Genomic DNA, 22,584 nt, shown 5'->3' on the forward strand with positions numbered 1-22,584 from the left:
GGATGAGAGTAACAAAAATCTCCTTCACTTTGTTGGTACTGTTAAATGCAGCGTTTTTCCGATGCGCTTCTGCAACGTAAGATCTTACATTGAAAAACTTTGGTTCATTGCCATTGTAAAAGCTGAATGCTATTCTTAAGTTAAAAAAGTCTGAAAACAATCACAGGGTTTCTAAAGAAAACACAGCTTTTTTTCTCCTTGTGTTTTCACTGTAGAAAGGTTTATATGAAAGTTTTTTGACCAGCTAAACACTTGTTTTTCAAGACCCAAAAAGCTGTCAGGAAACCTTACCTTTATGGAGCAAAGTGCATATTTGAGTTTTGACAAATCCTGCGATATCTCGTGACTGTACCGATTCACAAGGGAAAAACAGTGTTTGATTCAGGTGACCCTCCCCTATCTCTCTGTGGCACTGGGTTCTGGTGACAGACTCCCTTTAAAGATGCCTCAGGTTTATCAGTCATCATGCAGTGTTTAGTTTGGTGCAGATTATAGCCATGCAAGCATGATAAATCCCTATTCCCAATGACTTCAAATGAGGGCAAGTCCACTACAGATATAGGTTACAGATTGTGCTCAATTCTATGTCAGATTTGGATCCTTCATATCACAGTAGTGTTCGTGTCCCCTATGTTCCTAGCAGCTATACTAGCCTTCTAACTAGTTTGAAGTGTCGCTTTTATGTCTGAAGTTGGGGCGGTGTAGCATCCGTATCAGTTTACTGGAGGGGAATGTGAGTGTGCAGTCCTGATATAGTACGTAATGTTTTCAGTCAGCAGCTTATTTCGGCTTTGGTGTGAGCCCTCGGAGTGAATAGATTGGAATATTACCACTGGTACCGCCATTCAGAAATGTATACTTTTGCAACCAATTTTAAATTTCTTTATTTTTCACAGTTTATTATCCAAGAAAATAACTTTGTTTTTTGATATTTTAAGTCCTTGGTCAGCTGTAGCCCTTCTAGCTATTGCCATACTTGTAAATTTTATGGAAGTGTTTACAGTTTTGTCAGAAAATCCTGTTCCCAAATAATTTCTGTGAAAGTGGAACGTTATTGTACATGAACAAAAGACGAATCTCTATCCCTAAGGGCTCATTCTCCATGACGCCATACTTCTAGGGGAGTATACCCTCATCATCACAAAAATTATACAAACACAGAAGTAGCAACACTAAAGCATAGGCAAAGGGCTAGTTCACACGTGGGCAAAGGGGCGGATTTTGACAGCGGATTTCGCTTCAAAATCCACCCCTTTACAATGGTGGTCTATGTAGACCGCCGGGCTTTTTTTTCCCGCTAGCGGCAAAAAGGAGCGACCTGCCCTATCTTGAGGCGGAAGCCGCGCGGCTTCCGCCCCTGGCAGCACCCTCCTGTGTCGGCTCATTCATTTGAGCCAACAGCGGAGGGGAAAGCCGCGACCGCGATGGTCGCGGCAGGCGGGTTTTGACAAGAGAGAGCCGCGTCTCTCTCGGTGTCAAAACCCGCACGGGCAGTTCACGTGTGAACTAGCCCAAATATATCGGAATCTCACCCAACACAGTGAGTGGATAGGCACTAACCACAATGAGCAAGTCACTGAATAAAAGTTATTTATAACATTCATTTTTATTAAAGAAAGAGTAAAAAGAACGCCAGATATAAAGGAGGAAAACCACAGAACACAGCCACAATGAAAACCTCTTAGGAGGTCAGAAGCTGTAAATGGTGATAATATTGGTAAAAATTACAATAGAGGAGTATATATACAATAAGACTATAAAGTACTATGCAAAATGCGCCAAGTAGCAAAGCGAATTGTCTGTATATAGCTTAAAGTGCATGTGCACAACAATGAATATCTGTATGTCACGTAAAATACCAGATGCTAGTAAACGTCAATGGACATAAATCAATATTCTGCCTAGTACGGTATCATGTATATATAACAAATGGCGAAGTGGACCGACAATATTATTGTTGATAATAATAATAATAATATTATTAGCACCATTAATTCCATGGTGCTTTACATTTGGGGGTTTACGTACAATACACAAAATATACAGGTAGATATAATACTAACAGTGACCGACTGGCACAGTGGGGTAGAGGGCCCTGCCCACGAGGGCTTACAATCTATGAGGGAAGGGGGTAGAGACAGAGGGGGAGACAGTTCAGATGGTGGTGTGGTGATAGTGTTATTGGAGGTTGTAGAATATGTAGTTTAATACTGTATGTGCACATGCGCAGTAAATAAAGAATATAGAATCGACATCATAACTCGGGCACAGAGTTTTTAATTGAAATACACTTTTTAAGCGTTTGCGGTAACTTTTTTTTTTTCATTTTCAATGTTTAAAATAGGACTGTATCATGCAGCCTTCATTCTGACTTACTTTCTAAAGCTAGTAATATACTGCTACTTGCCAATTCTGTAGAGGATTTCTTTGCAGCAGGCACATCATATACACTATGTGAACAAAAGTATCCGGACACCTGGGTGAAAATGACTTACAAGTTTGTGGCGCCCTCCATCGGTAATGCTGGAATTCAATATGGTGTTGGCCCACCCTTAGCCTTGATGACAGCTTCCACTCTCGCAGGCATACATTCAATCAGGTGCTGGAAGGTTTCTTGGGGAATGGCAGCCCATTCTTCACGTAGTGCTGCACTGAGGAGAGGTATCGTTGTAGGTCGGTGAGGACTGGCACGAAGTCGGCGTTCAAAAACATCCCAAAGGTGTTCTATAGGATTCAAGTCAGGACTCTGTGCAGGCAGTCCATTACAGAGATGTTATTGTCGTGTAACCACTCCGCCACAGGCCGTGCAGTATGAACAGGTGCTCGATCGTGTTGAAAGATGCAATCGCCCTCCCCGAATTGCTCTTCAACAGGGGGAAGCAAGAAGGTGTTTAAAACATCATTGTAGGCCTGTGCTGAAATAGTGCCACGCAAAACAATAAGGGGTGCAAGCCGATGGTGGGCACCACGAACTTGTAAGTCATTTTCAACCAGGTGTCTGGATACTTTTGATCACATAGTATACATCAGACTGAATTCCAACGGAAGATAACACCTTTATAGATTGCACCAATGAGCCATGATTGTATCCATTACTGATAATAGTTGATCTCACAGCTTTTCTATCCCCATTCCCCGCACAGAACATGTCTAGAAAACTGTCCCATTCACCTCAATGAGTCAAGTTCAGTTCCATTCACTGGACATCCGTTCATTGACTCCTGATCAGTGGCCTGGTGTCTCCTCCCAACCGATCTAATATCTATGCTTTATCCCAAGGACAGGCCATCACTATAATTAGTCTGGGAAACCCTTTTAAATCGGGGCTCCACTTGATTTAGCTGCAACGGTAACACCACTGCAAAAAAAATGCAGTGTTTTACTGTACCTGCAAAGTGGATAGGATTTTGGCTAATCTCATCCACACATTTCAGAAAAATATCCGTAGCCGGTATGCTGCAATTTCAAAAACCTTCGCATTTTTGTAACTTTGAGAATATCAATTATACCTATATGGAAATGCTGGTGTTTTCCATATAGGTACAATTGAAGCAGAAAGTCTGCAGAGGAAAACTCTATGGACTTACTGTGAAAAGCACTGTGGGAAAAACTGCAGTGTGTTTCTGACACAATTTTTATTGCAGTGCTTTTTGGCTGCGGCTCGCGACATGGGGCCATACCCTTAATGCATATCTGAGCATACAGTGACTGTGTTTGACAAGGCATTAACCCTGTAAGTTAGTTTTGTGTGTTTTTTTTCTGCTGCATTGAACCTCTTAGTAAAATACATATAAAACACCAATGTCTATGTTTTACAGATCACCAGGAGATCCTAACTCAGAAAACCTAGAAAATAGCCGAATGTAAGTATTATGGGACTTTAAAGAAAATACATAATGTATAGATTCCTGTAAACTTGAGGCCTGGTTCGCTAGAAATTCAGAAACAAGATGCCATGGTATTGCGCTTTGTGTTGAGACCTTGATGGATCGCTTTGTAAGGCAAGAGTGACAAATGGACAAGTGAGGCAGGGACTTTAGCTTAAAGGGGTTGGCCACTTTCAGACCAATATTGAGAAACAAATGTTATTGTTTGTACAATAAAAAGATATGACTTTCCAATATACTTTCTGTATCAGTTCCTCACAGTTTTCTAGATCTCTGCTTGCTGTCATTCATTCTGTTACTTCTAGAGGATAAAAGTCTGACCATGGTCATGTGATCTATGGTCCATGGTCATGTGATGTACACACAGGTTCCGCTCGTTACACAGCACAATAATCAGACATCTGCCTGGTAATCAGCTGTGCACCTGTGTGCTCATCACATGACCATGGACTGTAAATCACATGACTATGGTCAGACCTTTATCCTCTAGAAGTAACAGAATGAATGACAGCAAGCCGAAATCTAGAAAAGTGTGAGGAATTTTTACAGAAAGTATAATGGAAAATTGTATATCTTTTTATTGTACATTTGTTTGTCAATATTGGTCTGAAAGTGGCCAACCCCTTTAAGTATAGCAGATAGAGGGCCTATGTTGTATCATAGCATTTGTTTATAGAAGATTGTAAAATGAACACTAAAAATTGCAGGTGAGTATTCGTTAGCAATGCCCAAGGTTATATCTTGCAGCAGCTGTGTAGCCATTTACTGAACCCAACAGAACACCTACGCCCAACCTACCCATCAGACCTTCACCTTATTGCAGTGCACTCCAATGGTAGGCAGTCCGGCTCACTAGACATGTACAAATGATCTCCGCAGGTAACTGATGACACCAGTCCCCGTTACAATTTTGCTCTCACGCTTACGTAGTTGCCATACTGATACAAGTGTAACTCTAAGCATTTTACTAACATGTGTGCCTCCACTTTTATGTTTAGCGTACATATCTGTATCTTCTGGGTGTATTAATGTTTAATTTTCACCACACTCCTGCATCCTGCTGGAATAAATATGAGTACACCATAGATGTTAATATTGAATTGTTCACATGAGAAGTTACTTTTACATGTACATGTAAACCAAAGTGGTTGCCCAGGATCTTTAAAAGATGGGCACAAAACAGGATCTGTGATTAAAATCCGATAAGAAAATAATCAGTACCCATCCGGTAAGTTCCCCCTGCTGCATCCGTAGCCCCTTGGGTCTTCATGACATGCTGACGTAACCACATGTGACAGCCGAAAGTGGTCAAGAGTGGTCAACTACTGTCACCAGGGTGAAGCATATTAATCTAGTAACGCAGTTATTGGTCTGGTTCTCCTAAATGTAACCGCTTTTTGTACATGAAAATTTGTGCCTCTGTTGCCAGGATTTTCTTTTCTTTTTCTTTTCCTTTCCATTCCTTTCCTTCCCTTCCTTCTCCATTTATCTATGTATCTGATTTAATATGGTTTGCCCTGGTGACAAGCTACCTAAACGGAGTACTTACACTACAATATTCATAATGTTTTTGGATGGAAATGTCAATCAAAAGTGGAGTAACACAAGGACATATAATCTCTGCGACCCTGATAACAAGTGTCACCATAACTGCAATTTCCATGTTGCACAACACGGAGTAAAGCCTTTCTATATCACATCATGTTTTCTTGTGCTTTTGCCCTTTCAAGATTGTGTAGTATTCTGCATGTTCTAGAAATTATTTAAGAATCTCCTTTTTGCATGTCTTTTGATTCTGCCATTATACATACATAAAGCTATGCTAAGCATGAGAGTCCTGCATGCAGAAAACTCCAAACGTTAAAGTGAACAAGCACGTGCTTCTAGAGCCTGTGTATTTATAGAAGAAACTTCTGGCTTGTAGCCATGTGCTGCATGTCTTTAGACATTGCTAAGCTTGCTTTAAAGGGGACTTTAGCAGTGTGTTAGATATGTAAATGTGAACAGTTTTACTTATTGTATGACTGCAATGCTTTTTCCCATAACAATTCACCCAGGCATAATCGAAACTATTCAGATAGTCATCAGTGTGATCATGGAACCATGAAACCCTCTTTATGAGAATCCAGGTCTTAGCCAGAGTCATATATTATAAAACCTCTGCAGGATAAATACACTATCAAACTATACAGAAAAAAACTGTACAAAGTCTTACAAAAACAAGTAGCAGGCTACTTTGTATCTTACACATGGTAACCTAACCTGGTCTATATTAGCTAGTCAAGAGTGAAATAATCCCTTAAATCCACATAGAAACGTGTGGTTCTTCAGATGGGTTTAAGCTACAACCTCAAAAATGCCCTGACAACCAGATGCTCCAGGGCTTGCTGGTAGTTTGTTTTATCACAGCTGGAGAGACTTCTGATGTAGTATCTGGTGCCCGATAACCAATGAGTAAATGTTTTATTGTTACAAATATTGATTTAAAAATGCCAAAAATAACTTCGACCTACAATATAAAGTTTCGACCCACGGTAGTCTTAATGATTAGAGATGAGCGAACACTAAAATGTTCGAGGTTCGAAATTCGATTCGAACAGCCGCTCACTGTTCGAGTGTTCGAATGGGTTTCGAACCCCATTATAGTCTATGGGGAACATAAACTCGTTAAGGGGGAAACCCAAATTCGTGTCTGGAGGGTCACCAAGTCCACTATGACACCCCAGGAAATGATACCAACACCCTGGAATGACACTGGGACAGCAGGGGAAGCATGTCTGGGGGCATAAAAGTCACTTTATTTCATGGAAATCCCTGTCAGTTTGCGATTTTCGCAAGCTAACTTTTCCCCATAGAAATGCATTGGCCAGTGCTGATTGGCCAGAGTACGGAACTCGACCAATCAGCGCTGGCTCTGCTGGAGGAGGCGGAGTCTAAGATAGCTCCACACCAGTCTCCATTCAGGTCCGACCTTAGACTCCGCCTCCTCCGGCAGAGCCAGCGCTGATTGGCCGAAGGCTGGCCAATGCATTCCTATGCGAATGCAGACTTAGCAGTGCTGAGTCAGTTTTGCTCAACTACACATCTGATGCACACTCGGCACTGCTACATCAGATGTAGCAATCTGATGTAGCAGAGCCGAGGGTGCACTAGAACCCCTGTGCAAACTCAGTTCACGCTAATAGAATGCATTGGCCAGCGCTGATTGGCCAATGCATTCTATTAGCCCGATGAAGTAGAGCTGAATGTGTGTGCTAAGCACACACATTCAACACTGCTTCATCAAGCCAATACAATGCATTAGCCAGTGCTGATTGGCCAGAGTACGGAATTCGGCCAATCAGCGCTGGCCAATGCATTCTATTAGCCCGATGAAGTAGAGCTGAATGTGTGTGCTAAGCACACACATTCAGCACTGCTTCATCAAGCCAATACAATGCATTAGCCAGTGCTGATTGGCCAGAGTACGGAATTCGGCCAATCAGCGCTGGCTCTGCTGGAGGAGGCGGAGTCTAAGGTCGCTCCACACCAGTCTCCATTCAGGTCCGACCTTAGACTCCGCCTCCTCCGGCAGAGCCAGCGCTGATTGGCCGAAGGCTGGCCAATGCATTCCTATGCGAATGCAGACTTAGCAGTGCTGAGTCAGTTTTGCTCAACTACACATCTGATGCACACTCGGCACTGCTACATCAGATGTAGCAATCTGATGTAGCAGAGCCGAGGGTGCACTAGAACCCCTGTGCAAACTCAGTTCACGCTAATAGAATGCATTGGCCAGCGCTGATTGGCCAATGCATTCTATTAGCCCGATGAAGTAGAGCTGAATGTGTGTGCTAAGCACACACATTCAGCACTGCTTCATCAAGCCAATACAATGCATTAGCCAGTGCTGATTGGCCAGAGTACGGAATTCGGCCAATCAGCGCTGGCTCTGCTGGAGGAGGCGGAGTCTAAGGTCGGACCTGAATGGAGACTGGTGTGGAGCGATCTTAGACTCCGCCTCCTCCAGCAGAGCCAGCGCTGATTGGCCGAATTCCGTACTCTGGCCAATCAGCACTGGCTAATGCATTGTATTGGCGTGATGAAGCAGTGCTGAATGTGTGTGCTTAGCACACACATTCAGCTCTACTTCATCGGGCTAATAGAATGCATTGGCCAGCGCTGATTGGCCGAATTCCGTACTCTGGCCAATCAGTGCTGGCCAATGCATTCTATTAGCTTGATGAAGCAGAGTGTGCACAAGGGTTCAAGCGCACCCTCGGCTCTGATGTAGCAGAGCCGAGGCTGCACAAGGGTTCAAGCGCACCCTCGGCTCTGATGTAGGAGAGCCGAGGGTGCACTTGAACCCTTGTGCAGCCTCGGCTCTGCTACATCAGAGCCGAGGGTGCGCTTGAACCCTTGTGCACACTCTGCTTCATCAAGCTAATAGAATGCATTGGCCAGCGCTGATTGGCCAATGTATTCTATTAGCCTGATGAAGTAGAGCTGAATGTGTGTGCTAAGCACACACATTCAGCTCTACTTCATCGGGCTAATAGAATGCATTGGCCAGCGCTGATTGGCCAGAGTACGGAACTCGACCAATCAGCGCTGGCTCTGCTGGAGGAGGCGGAGTCTAAGATCGCTCCACACCAGTCTCCATTCAGGTCCGACCTTAGACTCCGCCTCCTCCAGCAGAGCCAGCGCTGATTGGCCGAATTCCGTACTCTGGCCAATCAGCACTGGCTAATGCATTGTATTGGCTTGATGAAGCAGTGCTGAATGTGTGTGCTTAGCACACACATTCAGCTCTACTTCATCGGGCTAATAGAATGCATTGGCCAATCAGCGCTGGCCAATGCATTCTATTAGTGTGAACTGAGTTTGCACAGGGGTTCTAGTGCACCCTCGGCTCTGCTACATCAGATTGCTACATCTGATGTAGCAGTGCCGAGTGTGCATCAGATGTGTAGTTGAGCAAAACTGACTCAGCACTGCTAAGTCTCTGCATTCGCATAGGAATGCATTGGCCAGCCTTCGGCCAATCAGCGCTGGCTCTGCCGGAGGAGGCGGAGTCTAAGGTCGGACCTGAATGGAGACTGGTGTGGAGCGATCTTAGACTCCGCCTCCTCCAGCAGAGCCAGCGCTGATTGGTCGAGTTCCGTACTCTGGCCAATCAGCGCTGGCCAATGCATTCTATTAGCCCGATGAAGTAGAGCTGAATGTGTGTGCTTAGCACACACATTCAGCTCTACTTCATCAGGCTAATAGAATACATTGGCCAATCAGCGCTGGCCAATGCATTCTATTAGCTTGATGAAGCAGAGTGTGCACAAGGGTTCAAGCGCACCCTCGGCTCTGATGTAGCAGAGCTGAGGGTGCACAAGGGTTCAAGTGCACCCTCGGCTCTCCTACATCAGAGCCGAGGGTGCGCTTGAACCCTTGTGCAGCCTCGGCTCTGCTACATCAGAGCCGAGGGTGCGCTTGAACCCTTGTGCACACTCTGCTTCATCAAGCTAATAGAATGCATTGGCCAGCGCTGATTGGCCAGAGTACGGAATTCGGCCAATCAGCGCTGGCCAATGCATCCCTATGGGAAAAAGTTTATCTCACAAAAATCACAATTACACACCCGATAGAGCCCCAAAAAGTTATTTTTAATAACATTCCCCCCTAAATAAAGGTTATCCCTAGCTATCCCTGCCTGTACAGCTATCCCTGTCTCATAGTCACAAAGTTCACATTCTCATATGACCCGGATTTGAAATCCACTATTCGTCTAAAATGGAGGTCACCTGATTTCGGCAGCCAATGACTTTTTCCAATTTTTTTCAATGCCCCCAGTGTCGTAGTTCCTGTCCCACCTCCCCTGCGCTGTTATTGGTGCAAAAAAGGCGCCAGGGAAGGTGGGAGGGGAATCGAATTTTGGCGCACTTTACCACGTGGTGTTCGATTCGATTCGAACATGGCGAACACCCTGATATCCGATCGAACATGTGTTCGATAGAACACTGTTCGCTCATCTCTATTAATGATGAGACCAGTACTGGAATCATCAGTATATAATAAAGTATTTAGTCAAACCCTCCCGGAGCTGCGGAAGCTAGAACTGTGATCTTGGTCGTGTTTTAAAGCTAAGATTATGTCTGTAATATTCTGTAGATGCAGAGGTGCATATATTCACCCTTTCACGTTAACCAATGTGCAAGAGATCACTAGCAGCTAGCAGTGGAGGGAGAGGAGAAAATTATTTTATTATTCTCCAGTCCCTGTCATTTAATATAACCAATTCCCTGGGAGAGGGACACCATGGACTTCTGTTCATGGTATTCCTCTATTACAAGCATATTTGCAATTTAACCCCTTATATGCTGTGGTCAATGCAGACACAGAATCTAGGTAGTTTTACAGAAAAGAAGTGAAAATCGATTCCCCCCCCTTCCCCTTTGTTAATGATAGACAAGACTCACAATTGGTATCGCCACATCCGTGACAACCCCTAAAAGTAAATGATTGTTATTTATTCTACATGATAAATGGCATAAACATTACAATTCAGATACCAGAATTATTCTTCTGTTCATCTCGCCTCTCAAAAAGTAATAAAAACTGATCAAGAAGTCTTATGTACCAACAAAATACAAGATCTCATAAAGTTGCAATGAAATAAAATGTAAAAAGTTACAAAAGCTGGAATGCAGAGAAGGATAAAATGTTAATGGTTTAAGGCTAAGTGTGTTAGATCGCTAAAGGGTGAAAATGTATATAAGGCACTTGAGTTGTGTGTCACTATAAATTCAAAATCTGCAATAAAAAAAGTGACAATTTCAGGAAGGTTTTTGCAATTTAAATGTGACTTCCAAAACCATTGCGTTTTTGGAAATTGCAGCATGTCAGTTATACCTACAGAAACACTGGTGGTTTCCTATAGGTGTAATTGGAACAGAAAATCTGCAAAGGAATACTCAGTGGACTTTATGGGAACAGAGCTGCGAGAAAAATCGCAACACGTTTCCACTGTGGTTTTTCGTTATGACCCGCTACATGGGGCCTTAGCCTAAAGGGTTATTCCCATTTTATAAAAATCGCTAGGTTATGCTAGTGGTATATCATCAGTGGGAATGTAACCTCTGGATTCTTCACCAGACCTGAGAATGATAGGGCCACAGCCAGGGCTGTGGAGTCGGAGACCAAGCCAGTTTTGCATGGAGCCAGAGTTAAGGGGAAAAAAAAATGACCCTGACCTCAGCTTCAAATTAAAAAGGTTATTAAAGCTTATCTATTTAGTTATATTATATAATTAAATGCATGATTTGTTTACTTTTAATAGAAATTCTGGAAAATCTTGAAATCTTCTCTTAGAAGTATGTTATATTCTATCAATCAAAGGCCCCTATATAAAACTGATCCTAGAGGTTGCTCACAGTTGTCGTGTCCAAACTGTATACAATACAGGACGGCAGAGCGGCAGAGACCACCATGATGTAAGGAGGCCAGTCCCCTGGCTAGGTTTAGACCAGGATATTTGGCCTTCATCTAGAACAGATTGTGTACTCTGTGTTCATATGGCCCAACGTGTTGTGTTCTGTGTTTTAGCAGTTGATAATTCTGTAATTCTTTGTGTCCTGTAATATACCTTGCACACACCCACTACTATGTTCACAGTGGAGCATCCACTATATTGCTCTGCCTACAGATTTCTATATGGTACAGCATGTCATGTTCATGTATTATATTAGTTTTTATTTTTCAATGTTTTTTTTTTTTTGTCTACAGAAGTTACCAAGACTGATGTCATAGATGTATCTGTATTGATCCATGTTTTATGCTAATAAGAAATTGTATTTAGAATTTTTTTTATTGTATTGTGTAAGTGCATGCTCATATAAAGCCACCAATTAAGTTTTTTTTTGTGTTGTTTTTTTGTTTTTTTTGTTTTGTTTTTCTATTAGAGAGCTATTAGTCACTTTCATTTGGGACTGTACGTCACATCATACTTTATTTATTCCAAAGAAAGCAGCATGTAATTTGTGCTATGTAAGTGGGCGTTCACACTACCGTCTGTGTCCGACAGGTAGTGTTCGCTCCTAGTGTCCGCTCAAAATCTGGCACGGACATTAGGAGCGGACACTAGCTGTGTCCCTGACACCTGTCATTTATTTAAATGGCGATCAGGTGCGTTCTTTTGCACTCCGTGCCCTTCCTTCACTGTCCGCATGTAAAGATGTCCGACTTCTCAAGCGGACAGAGGAACCCTGCATGTCGGGTTTTTATGTCCGCTTTAGAAGTCGGACATCTTCACTTGCGGACAGGGAAGGAAGGGCACGGAGTGCAAAAGAACAAACCCGATCGCCATTTAAATAAATGACAGGTGTCACGGACACAGCTAGTGTCTGCTCCTAATGTCCATGCCAGATTTTGAGTGGACACTAGGAGCGGACACTACCTGTCAGACACCGACGGTAGTGTGAACGCCCCCTAAGACACCAAGACTGCCCTTGTTTTCTGCTTATTCAGTAGTATTTTAGAGGATATAGATAGAGGTCTGATTGGTTGTGACCCAATGATGACCCAGTGAATGATGAAGTTGAACTACTATGTCACAGACTTTTCCCATTGTAAGGTCTATACTTGAAGTCTGTTTTGTTTTTTTTTGTTTTGTTTTTTTCTATGTGAACCATATTATGGTTTGCCAGATATGACTACAACTAATGTTAAAATGTACCTAAACTTTTTAAATAACTTTTGATTTTCTGCCAGCATTTGTGACATTAAATACACTTTCTGCCCCATGAGCCTTAAAAATCCTCTTTGCTTCTGGAGAGTTCACACAGAGTTATTTGGTCTGGAATCAGCCTCAGAGTTCTATTGGGAGTCTTTTTTTTTTTTTTGGAGACTGATTTTGAGGCGGATTCCTGACCAAAAAACTTAGTGTGAACTCAGCCTTAGGGAATACCAGAACAACAGACAGACAGACCACTGTAATAGTGGTTGCACAGACACCTCATATGCCTATAATGAGGTCTGTTGTTGGGAAAAGTCATTTTTAGCGAAGCACATACCGTATTTTTCGGACTGTAAGACGCACCCAGGTTTTAGAGGAAAAAAAAACCCCGGTGGTTTATGATATATGATTTTCTACTTTTATATATATATATATTCTAGTGACAGGAGGTGATTTAGAACTTTTATTTATTTCATATTTTTATAGCTTTTTTTTTTTTTTTTTTTTTACTATTTTATTCCCCCCGGGGGCTTGAACCTGCGGTCACTTGATTGCAAGTCCCATAGACGGCAATACAACTGTATTGCCGCCTATGGGACATTCTGTCTATTAGTATTACGGCTGGTCATAGACCCAGCCGTAATACTAATATAGCCGTGACAGGCCTGGGAGCCTCATTAGGCTCCCGGCTGTCACCCGAACAGGTCGGCTCTTGCGATATCGCCACGCAGGAGCCGGCCTGCAACTTCACAGGTACGGGGCCGGTGGGGACCGGCCCCGGGGGAGAAGGGGCCACCGATACTGACCCGGCATCCGCTGTACTAGAGAGGCGGATGCCGGCAAGGGATAGACGCCATCACAGGTGCCGGGGCCTGAGACATCGCTACGCTCCTCTGCCCTGCATGAAGCCAGCGGCGGGGGGACGGAGGAGCGGAATAGCATCACTCCTGCCACTGCTGGCTTCATGCAGGGCAGAGGAGCGCAGCGATGTCTCAGGCCCCGGCGTCTATCCCTTGCCGGCATCCGCCTCTCTATTACGGCGGGTGCCAGGCGCCACATTCGGACTATAAGACGCACCCTTCTTTTCCCCCCAAATTTGGGGGGAAAAAGTGTGTCTTATAGTCCGAAAAATACGGTATATGTTTCACAGTAATGTTATACTTTTATATGTATTCTAGGGAAAGGAGGTGAACTTTTATTTATTTTATTTTGTTATATATTTTTTAAGGTTTTTTTTTTTTTTTTTTACTATTTTATTATCCCCCGCCTAGGGGGCTTGAACCTGCAATCATTTGATTGCAAGTCCCATAAATGGCAATACAAGTGTATTGCCGCCTATGGGAGATTCTATACATTACTATCGCGGACTGTCATAAACCAGCCGCGATAGTAATATATATCTATGACAGGCCTGGGAGCCTTCATTAGGCTCCCGGCTGTCATCGGAACAGGTCGGCTCCTGCGGCCTCGCCGTGCAGGAGCCGGCCTGCATCACTAAAGGTATGGGGCCGGTGGGGACCGGCCCCGGGGCTAGTTTTAAACTGCCGGGACCTGCGGAGGAGGAGCGGATTTGCAGCATGGCCGCGCTACTGCCACCGCTGGTTTTCTTCAGCGGCAGGAGCGTGACAATCTGCAGGCCCCGGCAGCTAAGACAGTCCCCGGCATCTGCTGTAATAGACCGGCGAATGCCGGGGAGTGTTTTAGCTGCCGGGGCCTGCAGTATTGTCACGCTCCTGCCGCTGCAGAAAACCAGTGGTGGCAGTAGTGCGGCCATGCTGTAAATCCGCTCCTCCCCCCACATTCGGACTATAAGACGCACCCTCATTTTCCTCCGAAATATTGGGGGGAAAAAGTGCGTCTTATAGTCCGAAAAATACGGTACTTGCATAGTCTTTAGAAAGGCTATGCCACACCTACCTTTTGTATGTAAATTGCCTCAGTAGTTTTTGAATGAGCCTGTTTTTATTCACATGCTAATTAGCCTTCTCTGTGCACTCAGAAGTGTCTGTGATCACAGTCTGCTCTATATGGATCAGAGCAGAGAGGCTGCTGTGCTGATGACTCATTTCCCTGCTCTCATATACCTAGAGCAGACGGTGCACAGAGACACTTCCGAGTGCACGGAAAAGGCTAATTAGCATATGAATAAAAACTGACTTATTTTAAAACTACTGATGCAATTTACATACAAAAGGTGCGTGTGGAATAGTCTTTCTAAAGGCTATGCAAGCATGTGCTTAGCTAAAAATGACTTTTCCTAATGATAGAGCCCCTTTAACCACTTCCGGACCGCCCATAGACTATATACGTCCGGATAGTGGTTGTCTAGTTCTGCCAGGACGTACCTGTACGTCCAAGCCAGAACACAGCAGCTGCACAAGATCGGTCAGCTGCTTTCACTAGGAGCCGGCTGTAACTTCAGCCGGAGCTCCCAGAGAGATAGCAGGGCAGATTTATTACCTGCTCTGCTATCTCGATCGCTGTGTATACAGCGCTCAATGAGCGCTGTATACACAGCTATGGACGCAGCCATAAATCAGCTGCCCCCTGACCGGCAGACATGTGATCTGCCGGGAGCAGTGTCCTGCCAGAGCTTCTGGGTCCTACAGGACTCAGATCAGCTCTGCATACTGTGTATACAGTGTGCAAGAGGTTGTATTCCTCCTGTAACTGAGATTAAATGTAGCAGCCTCAGTTATAGGAGAAATCAGCCTCAAGTACAAAAAAAAAAGTGATCAGATGTCCCCAAAGGTCTCTTATCACCTTATGGGGACACAATCTGGGAAAAAAATAAAATAAAAATATATTAAAAAAGTTTTAAGAAAATGTAAATAAAATAATAATAAAAAAATAAATAATACGCTAATAAAACGCCGTTATTAAAGGTTATAGCCCCACTCCCCAACGACACCATACAAAATAAAAATTACCGTAACGGAGAGGAAAAACTATATTATAAAGTTTTTCAGTGACACTTTGTGTTATTAAATAAAAAAAAAATTATAAATTGAAAACCAGACACAATTTCCCTCCTATTTTGTTTATATTTTCCTGGATATAAAAAAAATTAAAACACATTTGAAAATAAAAATAACATAAAAATAAAGCCCTATGTGTCCCCGAAAAAAGACGAAAAAATTAGTTGACTAAGACATACGAGAAAAATTTTACAGACCTCAAAACCGCACATACATAATAAACATAAAGTGTGTCTGGTCCTGGACCACAAATTGGCCCGGTACTGAAGTGGTTAAAGCTGAAACTGGCGGAGGAAAGAGTCCTCTGTACAGGCGCACTGCTTGTGGGAATGTATAGAATATTTCTTTCCTTCCCTCTTCCCTTGGTTGAACTTGGACGTATCTTTTTTTTTTTTTTCAACTGTTCAAACTATGTAAATTGGATATCAGCAGATTTTTCATTAAGCAAGTACGGTATGTTGAATGTTAAGCAAGTACGGTAAATGTATTAATGGCACAAATGGTACCAGAAAATCAAAAGCTGTGCATAAGGTTAGGCACCCTTTAAAATTGCCAGGGTATCCAATGTCTTTCATAGACATCATAGAAAATTTCAGTAACTGAAACTGTTTTCCCATTCATTAATATTAGTGTCTCAGCCTTGGGATGGCCGGAAAACCCTTTCAAATGAACAGCTGAGCCCCAGAGATCCCATCCCATCCTTCACACTTTTCCAGTCTAGCAAAGCGTTGTGCATGACAAGGATGTACTTGGCTAGTGGTGTATCCAGGATAGCATACATTGTGTCTGATCACCATTAAGATTTTTAAGAAGATATTGAGATTTTTGAATTAAAATTTGAAAGTTAAAAAGTGAACTGACCTGTTAATAGACAGAAATTGTAATAGTTTGTGTCAAAATTGATATTTCTCAACATTTGTGTTTCTGTATGTGCCAGACTAACAAAGCTTTACTACTAATGTGAATGAGCTTTGTATATGGAAGCTGTACTAATCCACATGCCTGTTTGAATGTTTGCTACAGGAAGCGAGCAGCTGCAAAGCATCTAATAGAACGCTACTACCACCAGTTAACTGAGGGCTGTGGAAATGATTCCTGCACGAATGAGTTTTGTGCTTCCTGTCCCACTTTTCTCCGTATGGATAACAATGCAGCAGCCATTAAGGCCCTCGACTTATATAAGGTTAATGCAAAACTCTGTGATCCTCATCCCTCCAAGAAAGGAACAAGCTCATCTTATCTAGAGAACAATTCCAAAAGTGCCCATAACAACCCGTGCTCTGACAGAAAGATGAACAAGAAGGAAGTACACGGACCCAGGGATGACTTCAAAGGTAAATGTTATTCGTGAATTACAGTTATGAGTCTGAATACTCCAGGAAGATAAGGGAAGGGTTCTCCCTTATGTAAAGCACTATGCCTCTACTGTATTGAGGAAGCACAAAATAGGGAGTAGACTGTGTATGTTTTCAGATAGGAGTAGGCTATATGGGATAGTATACCGCCACTCCATAAGGAACTGATGTACCAGGTTGCCTTTAAAAGGCTTGACTTATCAGAGACCTGACAAACCCCTTTCAGACAGGACTCTGGGTTGGCTCCCAGCAGTTTAAAGGTTATTTGTTAGTTTTTTGTCATGTTGGTTTACCAAGTCAGTGTCCTTAAAGCTGTATAGTATTTAAGTCTTTAAAACCTACATACAGTAAAGGTCACCTTGTTCCTGTAACAAGCCAAGAGAAAACTAAGGATATAGTCCACGGTGCGTTAAATTTACTTACTTGGTATATGCTTCATAGGAGAAATATGTGATTATTGCTTAAAGGGAACCTGTCGGGACTATTTAGCCAACTCCAAATAGCGTACTCCCCAGTTTTAAGAGTGATTATTTTTTTCCCTTTTCATAGTGGACTGTGCTAGGAGTAGGTTATTTGGGACACTAAATCACCAGTCAAGAATCAAACTGACAGGGTCCCTTTAAGAAGATGATAATAGTCCCACCAAGGAACTACTATCCAAGGTGTGGATAGTACAGTAGTATATAGCAAGAGAGAACACATGTAAGCGCATAGCAGATAGAGAGATACTCTGAGTCATAGCAATACAAAAAAGAAATAAAAAAATAAATAAATTTCAGGATCATTTAATCAGAGGCTAATAAGATATCTGACAAATTTTGAGAAAGGACCCACCGCAGGGGAAATTATATTGAGACTAACCAGAAGTATAGCTGTCCATTTAATAAATGGAATTGGAGCCATTGTTAGAATAGTAATGTTAAACATGGAGGGGAATGCACAGTAAATCAGCTCTGTGGACCCCTTCGTTTATACATTGGAGGTCCCAGAGGTCTAACCCTCTTAGCTTAAAGGGATTGCATATCCTAATTAAATGCTGTCACTTTAAGAGATAAAAATGCCTGTGTCGGATATTTCTTTAAAGAGATAGGTCAGCGTCCATCATGAAGAGGGCAACCAATCTCAGAAGTTCTTTCTCTGTTCTTTTTAGATGTGTCTTTCCTCTCTGAAGAAAAAGTGTATGAAATTCTTGAACTATGTCGAGAACGGGAGGATTACTCTCCTCTTATTCGGGTGATAGGGAGGGTTTTCTCCAGTGCTGAAGCCTTGGTTCAGAGCTTCCGAAAAGCAAAACAGCATACTAAGGAGGAGCTAAAATCTTTACAGGAAAAGGATGAAGATAAAGATGAAGATGAAAAGGAAAAAGCAGCTACGTCTGCCGCTGCTATGGAAGATGATTCTGCAGCTTCATCCTCCAGACTAAATGATGGTACACAGGGAGATAACAATATACCGAAACTAGGTCCAGAAGAGGTATCTCTAGACATTGACGCAGTTAGACGGGTCTATCACAGGTTACTTTCTAATGAAAAAATAGAAACTGCCTTTCTTAATGCACTTGTGTACCTATCTCCCAATGTCGAATGTGACTTAACTTATCATAATGTATATTCAAGGGACCCCAACTATCTTAATTTGTTCATTATAGTCATGGAGAATTGTAATCTCCATAGCCCAGAGTACCTGGAAATGGCTCTACCATTGTTCTGCAAAGCTATGAGCAAGTTGCCTTTGGCGGCACAAGCAAAGTTGATCCGACTGTGGTCAAAATATAGCGCTGAGCAGATTAGAAGAATGATGGAGACATTTCAGCAGCTTATTACTTACAAAGTAATAAGCAACGAATTCAACAGTCGCAACCTAGTGAATGACGATGACGCCATTGTGGCTGCAACAAAATGTCTGAAAATGGTTTACTATGCAAATGTTGTTGGGGGAGAGATCGAGACAGATCACAACGAAGACGAAGATGAAGAACCCATCCCAGAATCTAGTGAACTAACCCTCCAGGAGCTGCTGGGAGAGGAGAGAAGAAATAAGAAGGGGCCCAGAGTAGACCCCCTGGAAACAGAACTTGGTGTGAAAACCATTGACTGCAGGAAACCCCTCATCCCTTTTGAAGAATTTGTTAATGAACCACTCAATGATGTTCTTGAAATGGACAAAGACTATACTTTCTTTAAAGTAGAAACTGAAAATAAATTCTCTTTTATGACCTGTCCCTTTATCCTGAATGCTGTAACAAAGAATCTGGGACTGTACTATGACAACAGAATCCGCATGTATAGTGAAAGAAGAATCACCGTGCTTTACAGTCTTGTTCAAGGGCAGCAGCTCAACCCATACCTAAGGCTCAAGGTTCGAAGAGATCACATCATTGATGATGCTTTAGTGAGGGTAAGTTTTACTTCTGGTTTTATTCAAGATGATAAATCTTTAAATAGAACCTGCCACATGACAACACAGCCGGAGAAGCTGAGGGGATGGATGTATTTATCTGTGGGAAACGACTTGGTGTAACCTGTATTTCATTCACTCTGTGCTTATATTGGGTTTAATAGTCATGTGGGCGGTCCTAATCACTGATTCACAGCCTCCCTTCTACAAATGTGCATACAGAAAAGCTGTCAGTGAGCAGGACCACCACATTACTACTACATTGCAAATTATACTAAATGAATGAATGACAAGTTATCCTAAATTCTTTTTCTACAAAACTGCATATGAATCTGATCAGCTCCTCTGGCGCCCTGTGTTACACAATGTTGCAGATTATACTACTGTTATTCTCCAGTTAGCTACAGTTTGCCTTCTGTATTCTATTTTGTGATCCATAACGCTTCCATTGCTGTGGGACATGCATTTAGCCTAGGTTTCCCTGTATCAGAGTAACTATAAACTCTGTTGAAAGATGCTTACACAAGTATTTACTATGTTGAGGGGATCAGATGACTGCAACATAGTCCTTGCGTTTCTGTATCTGGGGATTGCCTAGTCTGACTGCATGTGCCAAGTATAATATGTGTTTAGATCTTTTCACTAAGTTGTCAGTTTCTATTAAGTTACGCAGAAGAGACTCTGTAAACTTCAGATTTCTATATGAAATGCCTACCTAGGTTTCAGCCTCTGCATATCTAAAGCAGTTCTTTGTAGTAGTGTAACTCCTCTCTGGTGTCACTTGTATATTTTGGGTCTATATAATCGTATATTATTTCACAACGATAAGATTATAGAAGTAGATCTCCATTTCTTGTTTATTGCAGTATAGTGAGGCTCGAAATGTCTATGGTTTCAGGGTACCTATGTAATCTACTGCATCTAGTATGTTCTCCTAACTTCTCCGAAAGGCTATGGAAACCTTTTTTAGATTAATTTAAAAAAAAATATTTTGAGGCTTAGAAATAATCTTTATTTTAACTTTTGCTCCATTTGGTTTCTGGAAAACCAATAGTGTTACATCCAACAGGATAGCTGGTGGCTCAGCCTCGAATAGCTTTCTCCTCTTCTGAACTGTCTTCTAAGCTGCTGTATTAGTTATAAGTCTGCTTAGAAGATTGTTCTAGAAAGGATAGAGAGGTGCTGGAGACAAAACCATCCTCATCTGCTCGATTCGGCATCATTCTCCATCTTGCTCGGACTGAAATATATGTAAGCTGAAGCCGGAGAAGCCAAAAAATTCATCCTCTTTAATGAAAGGCTTGTGTAGCCCCAAGTATATGCATTTAAGTGATCTAAAGATGTCTGTAGCCATTAATGTAAGGATTTCTTTTCAGTGGGTCATAGGCTAATGAAAATTTATATCAATAGTGCTTTATGTATATAAAGTAAGGTGGACAATCGTGAGAAAAACATACAAGGTGGTTTCATCCACGGCGTTTTTATTGAGAACACCACAGCCGTTTCACTGTTTGACGCCAAGCCAAAATTGGATCCTAAAGTAAGGCCTTACACGTCTTCATGATCTTAGGTTTACTTCAGTAGTATCTTAGACATGAGTGATTTATTGGAAATGTTTGCTTAATATAGGACATTGTGAAACTGTCCATATGAAGACTGCCCACGTTTGCACACTAAACAGCCAGTACCATAGAGATACCACTGAGCAGACAGTGCATGTGCTAACGTTAAACCGCTTTTACAATATACAAATTACACCAATTGTGTGATTTGCATTCTAAAGAAGTTTATTTTCTGCAACATCGTATGAAGGCATGTCTGTAACCTTATACAAGGAAGGGAATAATGTGATGCAGGCAGTTTAGTATGATAGGTTCCCTGTGACGCCACGTGCGCATAGACATCACAGTGATCTTGGATGATAGGAGTCCCTGCTTTGCGGCTCCACTATCCCGTACTATATAACTTTCCGGATTATGCTCAGTTGGGAAATACAGGCAATATACTGTCCAGGTTTTTCACACTGCTTTTCCCCTTTTTATTACCTAAACATTTTTTTTTTATTTTTTTTTCCACTCACAAGATGATTTTTTCCAAATGTTCCTGTGTCCAGATATAGTTATTAGACACTTGTTCTATCCTCCAAATGAATTGAGTGCTGGTAGTCTCATACGTCCCATAGCCCAGTCCCAGTCTGTGTAGATCCTCTTGTACACAGACATCTTCGGATTTCTGCTATTATGCAGACCTCCAGTAACACTTGGTGCTGTAAAAGCAGCTTCTTCTCACCGCTGCTTCCCACTTTAGATGGATGATCTGAGAGGTAATCCATAGAATAGCAGAGGGGATAACAGGGATATGTAGGCACATTTTTTAAAAATAGTTCCAGATAAAAATGGTTTGTGTAATCTAATAGAGTAAATTAATATTTAATCTCAGCCTCATTATTGATGGTATTTCTGTCTTTGGTTTCATAGTCTTCCTTTTACCCAATGTTACCTGTTACTCATTGACTGTAGGGAGCCTGGCAGGCATCAGGGACTTTAGTTAGTAATAGTTAGTAATATGAACACATGAGCATGGTTAACCTTTAATGCTGCAGATAACGGCTTCAGTGATACATAACTGCATAATGCTTAACAGAACCTATGTTGTTAATATAATGAGAAGGTAAATTCAAGAGTTTTTATAGTAGAAAATTGATTTAAAATCTTCATTTGTAAGCAGATTTAACCTTTGCATAGAAGAACCCAGTAATTGAATAGAGAATGTAAGAACAGACCTGGAGTTTCTTCTGTCCATCTCAGGATCATAGGCATTTGTGTAGTGGGTCTACTATGGGGACCTAGTATGCCACATACTAAATGGTTGCTTCTCAAGTTAAAATTACTTATGCTGCCCCTTTCTGGCTTTTTTCCAGGGCCCTATAAGTTCTACTTTTTCCCCTACCTGTATTTTATTCTTTTATAGTATATAAAATGTGTATGCAACAGTTGTGGGAAAATGCTAACTTCCAAATCACAAGTTTTGGTGATTTTACTGGAGTTGGATTTTTATTTCCTTTTAAAAGGCACCTGAGTTTTCAAGAAAAGCAGAAATATGTGCAGGTCTTGCTGGGCAGTCTGTTCTATAAATATAAGTTTTCAGTCATGATGTCCTGTCAGTTTTCCCCTGCTAGTATTTTTCGGACTATAAGACGCACTGGACTATAAGACGCACCAGGTTTTAGAGGAGGAAAATAGGGAAAAAAATTTTTGAAGCAA

The 22,584-nt window shown here is 42.0% G+C and overlaps 2 protein-coding genes across 3 annotated transcripts in view; both read left to right on the forward strand.

Annotated features, from left to right (window-relative positions):
• The window catches only part of INPP4A (inositol polyphosphate-4-phosphatase type I A), a 528,838-nt gene that overhangs the window by 238,628 nt on the left and 267,626 nt on the right, over window positions 1–22,584 (forward strand). The gene's annotated exons all lie outside the window — the stretch shown is intronic.
• Window positions 1–22,584, forward strand: part of UBE3A (ubiquitin protein ligase E3A) — a 40,147-nt gene that overhangs the window by 4,899 nt on the left and 12,664 nt on the right. Inside the window, exons 2-4 of one of the 2 annotated variants that reach the window (XM_075265166.1) lie at window positions 3,819–3,863; window positions 16,593–16,903; window positions 18,075–19,321. In XM_075265166.1, the coding sequence (XP_075121267.1) occupies window positions 3,819–3,863; window positions 16,593–16,903; window positions 18,075–19,321 (1,603 nt within the window). The remainder of the gene's footprint in view (window positions 1–3,818; window positions 3,864–16,592; window positions 16,904–18,074; window positions 19,322–22,584) is intronic. The other variant, XM_075265167.1, reaches the window with a different exon arrangement.

Source organism: Leptodactylus fuscus, chromosome 2, assembly GCF_031893055.1.
Source record: "Leptodactylus fuscus isolate aLepFus1 chromosome 2, aLepFus1.hap2, whole genome shotgun sequence".
Lineage (NCBI taxonomy): Eukaryota > Metazoa > Chordata > Amphibia > Anura > Leptodactylidae > Leptodactylus > Leptodactylus fuscus.